General features: G+C 39.9%; 1 protein-coding gene across 1 annotated transcript in view; it reads left to right on the top strand.

Annotated features, from left to right (window-relative positions):
* Nucleotides 1-5,009, top strand: part of LOC132109388 (FACT complex subunit SSRP1-like) — a 10,618-nt gene extending 5,609 nt beyond the window's left edge. Inside the window, exons 8-18 of the mRNA XM_059515418.1 lie at nt 214-317; nt 394-522; nt 958-1,179; nt 1,265-1,337; nt 2,567-2,696; nt 3,381-3,426; nt 3,503-3,638; nt 3,729-3,896; nt 4,374-4,471; nt 4,558-4,717; nt 4,797-5,009. Of these exons, the coding sequence (XP_059371401.1) occupies nt 214-317; nt 394-522; nt 958-1,179; nt 1,265-1,337; nt 2,567-2,696; nt 3,381-3,426; nt 3,503-3,638; nt 3,729-3,896; nt 4,374-4,471; nt 4,558-4,717; nt 4,797-4,874 (1,344 nt within the window). The 3' untranslated portion in view covers nt 4,875-5,009. The remainder of the gene's footprint in view (nt 1-213; nt 318-393; nt 523-957; nt 1,180-1,264; nt 1,338-2,566; nt 2,697-3,380; nt 3,427-3,502; nt 3,639-3,728; nt 3,897-4,373; nt 4,472-4,557; nt 4,718-4,796) is intronic.
* The last annotated feature ends 203 nt before the right edge of the window (nt 5,010-5,212 follow it).

Genomic DNA, 5,212 nt, shown 5'->3' with positions numbered 1-5,212 from the left:
CAACTAACAAGAAGTTCAAATCGAGTGAGTTACATTTCACACACAGTATTGCATGCTTTTTTTCTGTTTCATTAATGAAAATGAATGAAATAGTTCCAATTAAAGTCGGAGCAGGACATTTGTGCATCTTGGAGCAACTCCAAGTGCAACTAAAAATGCTGCTTTGTGGTTTATTGGTGGTTCTTGATCGAGTCTGAATGCTTCTGTTTCCAGATCAGTCTGGATCCGCCCATTAAACAGGGTCAGACGCGTTATCACTTCCTCATCCTCCTCTTCTCTAAAGATGAAGAGCTGAGTCTGGCTCTGAACATGAGCGAGTGAGTACACTGGGCTTCCTCTGTCTGTCCGAGGTCCACCGCCGATCTGAATCGGTCTCTGTCTCTGTCTCTCTAGGGACGAGGTGGAGAAGCGTTATGAAGGCAAGCTCAGTAAGAACATGTCCGGGTCGCTCTTCGAGATCGTCAGCAGGGTCATGAAGGCTCTGGTCAACAGGAAGATCACGGTGCCCGGAAACTTCCAGGGGTAAAGCACACACACAGATCAGCTTATATTGAACTCAACTTCTTATGTTTTTCATTAGGGGTGGATGATGCACTAGCATTATTTATATTCTGGATGAACAGAGCACAACTGGATGGACGCAGTTACAATCACTTTACATTTAGAGAGAAAATGAGGAATAACTTGTTCAGAAAGGCTCTTTCTCAATGATTTGTCTTTATTTCATATAGTAGTTTAGAGTCATTTTAACAGCATTATAATAGGCTTCATCATGCAGCGAATGCTTTCGGACAACTGTCACATTATTGTTAATGAGAAATGATCACACATATTGTGGTTCTAAGTAGCTCATGTTATCAGAACTAGTTCTCGTATTATTGTGTGTCAAGATGAGAAGCTGAGCTCATTTTGAAGATGTTTATCTCCCTCTCTATCTCTCTCTGTGTGTGTGTGCAGTCACTCGGGCTCTCAGTGTATAACGTGTGCGTACAAGGCGAGCTCAGGGCTGCTGTATCCTCTGGAGCGAGGCTTCATCTACGTGCACAAGCCGCCGGTTCACCTGCGCTTCGAGGAGATCTCCTGCGTTAACTTCGCCAGAGGAACCACCACCACACGCTCCTTCGACTTCGAGATCGAGACCAAGCAGAATAACCAGTACACCTTCAGCAACATCGAGAGGTAAACCACAGACCGCAGCGTCCTTCATCTGTCCGCACTGACCAGTCACAGATATAACGGACAACATCTCTTCTGTCTTCTCTAGGGAAGAATACGGAAAACTCTTTGACTTTGTCAATGCCAAGAAGCTGAACATCAAGAACAGAGGAATTAAAGAGGTAATTTCAAGATGTGTAATAAGTAATATGCACCACAGGGCTGGGTAATATCCAAATGTATTATTATAAATAATTATATAATTAACAATGGTATTTGCTGTGGGGAAAAATTCCTTTTTAAAGCCAATTTTAATGAATCGGTGCTAAAAAAAATTTCAACTTTTTTTATTTTTTATCCTGCTATTTAGAAGTTTAGTAGGGTTTTTGGAAAAAAATAAAAATTTAGTTTTTATTCAGAAATTCATAAGTGCCAAAAAAGACTTTATAAGAATGTTACAGAAGAATTCTATTTCAAAAATAAATTCTGTTCAAACTTTCTATTCATCTGTGAATCCTGAAAAATAAAATGTATCATTGTTTCCACAAAAATATAGGGCAGAACAGCTGTTTGTTTGTATAATATAATATAATATAATATAATATAATATAATATAATATAATATAATATAATATAATATAATATAATATAATAAATATATAATCAGAAATGTTTCTCGAGCAGCAAATCAGTATATTTTCATGATTTCTGAAGATCATGTGACACTGAAGACTGGAGGAATGATCCTGAAAATACAGCTTTGATCACAGAAATAAATTACATTTAAACAGATATTCATATAGAAAACTCTCATTTTAAATTGTAAAAATATTTCACAATTTTACTATATTTTTAAACGAATAAATGCAGCTTTGCTGTGCAGAAGAGACTTCTATCAAAAACATAAAAAATCTTACTGACCCAAATGTTTGAGCAGCACTGCATGTGCCCCATTAGAACAAATGTAACATTAGCACAAATAACAAAGTCACATTACACCAGGCCTTAACGTGCGCTATCCATTTAGCATTTCTTCATTTTCTTTTCTCTCCCTTGGATCCTTGGTGTAACTCGCTCTGACATGAGTGTTCGTGATCATCACGTTCAGCTCCAAGTGTTGTGAGAGTTCAAACTGAATAAACTGTTATGAGTTTTCTCTCAAGTCGTGTTCACGCAATCTGAAACTAGGTTTAACTAAATAAACACTCCATTCTGCTGACGGATCTGCGCTGACGGGAATAAGCAGGAAGTGTGTTTGAACCGCTAATTCTCTGATCCAGACTCGTGTGTGTGTGTGTGTGTGTGTTTATACTGATGCTGACACGCTTCCACTGAACCTCGTGTGGACAGGAGACGCAAACACAGTCATGTGTCACACTGACATTATTATTGTGTGGTCTGTGTGTGCTAGGGCATGAAAGGAGCAGAGGGCTACAGTGACTCTGATGAAGACCAGCATGACGCTTACCTGGAGAGAATGAAAGAAGAGGGCAAGATCAGAGAGGAGGGAGACGGCAGCGACGAATCAGAGGGGGACAGCGGTACTGACACACCTCAGATAAAATATACAGGCCTCTTTCCACTTTATTTACTTGAGAAAAATAAACAGGGTCATATTTGAATATTAAAATACATGTAAACTTTAAGAATAACGGGTCATTTGGGGTATTATATGTGTGGATCGGGGGGCGGGGCTAGAGGCAGTGATGTAGAAGTAGGCGGGGTTTCGCTGCACTATGATGTCATAATGTGACTAATAACATAACATTATTTTATTTTTAATTAAACTCACAAGAATGGAGGATGTTTTTATAGTTCATCGACCTGCTGAATGTCAGGAGATTAAGCGGATTTAGATTTCTCAGTTCCTGACCCCTTTAAAGAGGTGCTTAAACTTTCACAAAACCAATCTCAGGAAGTGAAACGAAATATTACATGAGCATTTTATTTTCTTTAAATGTATTTTATTTTTGGATAGATAAAAGGTTTGCAATGATATAAAAATAAATGAATAAAAAATGTTATTGCAATACACTATTCCAATGGATATATTTATATATATAACAGAGCTATAAAGCATGCTTTTTCTACAGATGACCAAAGCTAGCTTCATGTCAGGTGACTGTATGTTAGGGCTTGTGCCTCTAAAGCTTTTCAGTAAAACTAGGCACAGTGTTAGTGGATTGTGCTGAATTCTGTTGTTAATATTGTTTATCTTCCTGTAGACGAGTCTTTCAACCCTGGAGAAGAGGATGACGATGTCCCAGAAGAGTAAGTGGTTTAACTCTTGATGCTTGGACGGTTTGTCCGTCTCTCAGTCTGCTAATGTAATGTTGTGTGTCTGCAGGTATGACAGCAACGCTTCAGTGAGCGACAGCGAGGCGGAGGATGGAGACAGCGGGGAAGAAAGCAAGAAGAAAAAACCTGAAAAGAAGCCCAAGAAAGTGGTGAAGGAGAAGAAAGAGAGGAAACCACGGAAAGAGGTACTAAACGTATCGGTGTGTCATAAATGAAAGGTGTAGAGAGTTCAGCCAGACACATTAACCCTCTCCTCGTCTCTCTGTGGCCGACAGAAGAAGGTGAAGGACCCCGGGGCCCCGAAGAGGCCGATGAGCGCTTACATGCTGTGGCTGAACGGCAACCGAGAGCGAATCAAGAGCGAGAATCCTGGGATATCTGTCACCGAAATCTCCAAGAAGGCTGGAGAGATGTGGAAGCAGCTGAGCAAAGACCGCAAAGAGGTGAATTAAAACAAAAAAAAAGACTTCTGATGTTAATCTTAATGCATTAGTTTCTTTTTCCCTTTTTAAAATGTTCTTTATTTTATTTTTGTGATGTGACTTAAAGGCCTGGTTTCACAGACTAAGCTAGGATTAGGATATTTTTACTAGTTTCTTTTTTGAGACGAAACAAAGGCACTGATATATTTTAAGATCAATCAGTGCAAGTTTCCTTCAGCTGAAACATCTCAGACTTACATTAGATCGAGATCGAGGACTAGGTTTAAGCCTCGTCTGTGAAATTAGGAGAAAGTGACTTTCCATCAGTAACCAATGACTCGATTTTTGTAAAAACCAATCACAATTCTGTATGAAAATATTGCTGAATTCTCCGTCTGTGGTTTGTGGTGTTGTTGCAGACAGATGATAGAAGCACAAACTCCTGATGTTATATATGATATATGATGGTTATATCAGAGTCTCACGTGTGTTTTGCAGGAGTGGGACAGAAAAGCTGCAGAGGCCAAGAAACAATATGAGAAAGCCATGAAAGAGTACAGAGAGAGTGGAGGAGGAGCGACAGCGTCTGTTTCCAAGTGAAAAAACATCTAGCAAACATGCTTTAAAAACAAAAAATTGCATATTAAGCATTTGCTGACACCGTCATTGCTTGTGCTTTCAGAGAAAAGAAGAAGAAAGGAGGGAAGGTGGAAGCTAAGAAGAAGAGTGGAGGAGAAAAGGAGAAAAAGGACGGTGGAAACGAGAGCTTCAAGAGTAAAGAGTTCATCTCCAGCGAGGAGAGCTCGTCTGAATCTGATCACGACAGAGGCAGCAAACGCAAGGTGTGCGACTGAGCCCTTACTCTCCGCTCTAATGAAGTTATTTAGATGTGCATCATTTAACCTGCTGTCTCCATCACAGGCGTCTGATGATGATGATGAGGAAGAGGAAGCTGCGTCCACACCCGCCAGCTCAGAGGAGGAGTCGGGATCTGACTGAAGATCACAGACAGATCAGAGACATTTCCACATCTCAGGTGTCACAGTCAATAACTGAAGGCTACTCGGACCAAGACTTTCTCCTTCCATGTCTGCAAGCACACTTTTACATCTATCATTCCATTCAGACTGAGATAGACGGGTAACATTTTCCCCTCCTTTCAGAGCGTCATGTAGACACAGACATAATTCAGGGAAGTGTGGATAGATCTACTTACAGAGGGTTTTGCCCTCTCTGTTTTCTATCTTTTTGCCTTTTTTCTGAAATGGTAAGACTGCACTTCAGTAAATGTTTTGGTAATTCTGATAACATGTTTTGTACTTTAAGCTATCAAAATG

The sequence above is a fragment of the Carassius carassius genome, chromosome 29 (assembly GCF_963082965.1).
Source record: "Carassius carassius chromosome 29, fCarCar2.1, whole genome shotgun sequence".
Taxonomy (NCBI): Eukaryota; Metazoa; Chordata; class Actinopteri; order Cypriniformes; family Cyprinidae; genus Carassius; species Carassius carassius.
The sequence above is the reverse complement of the archived record's forward strand: the minus strand, read 5'-3'. Positions and strand labels throughout refer to the sequence as shown.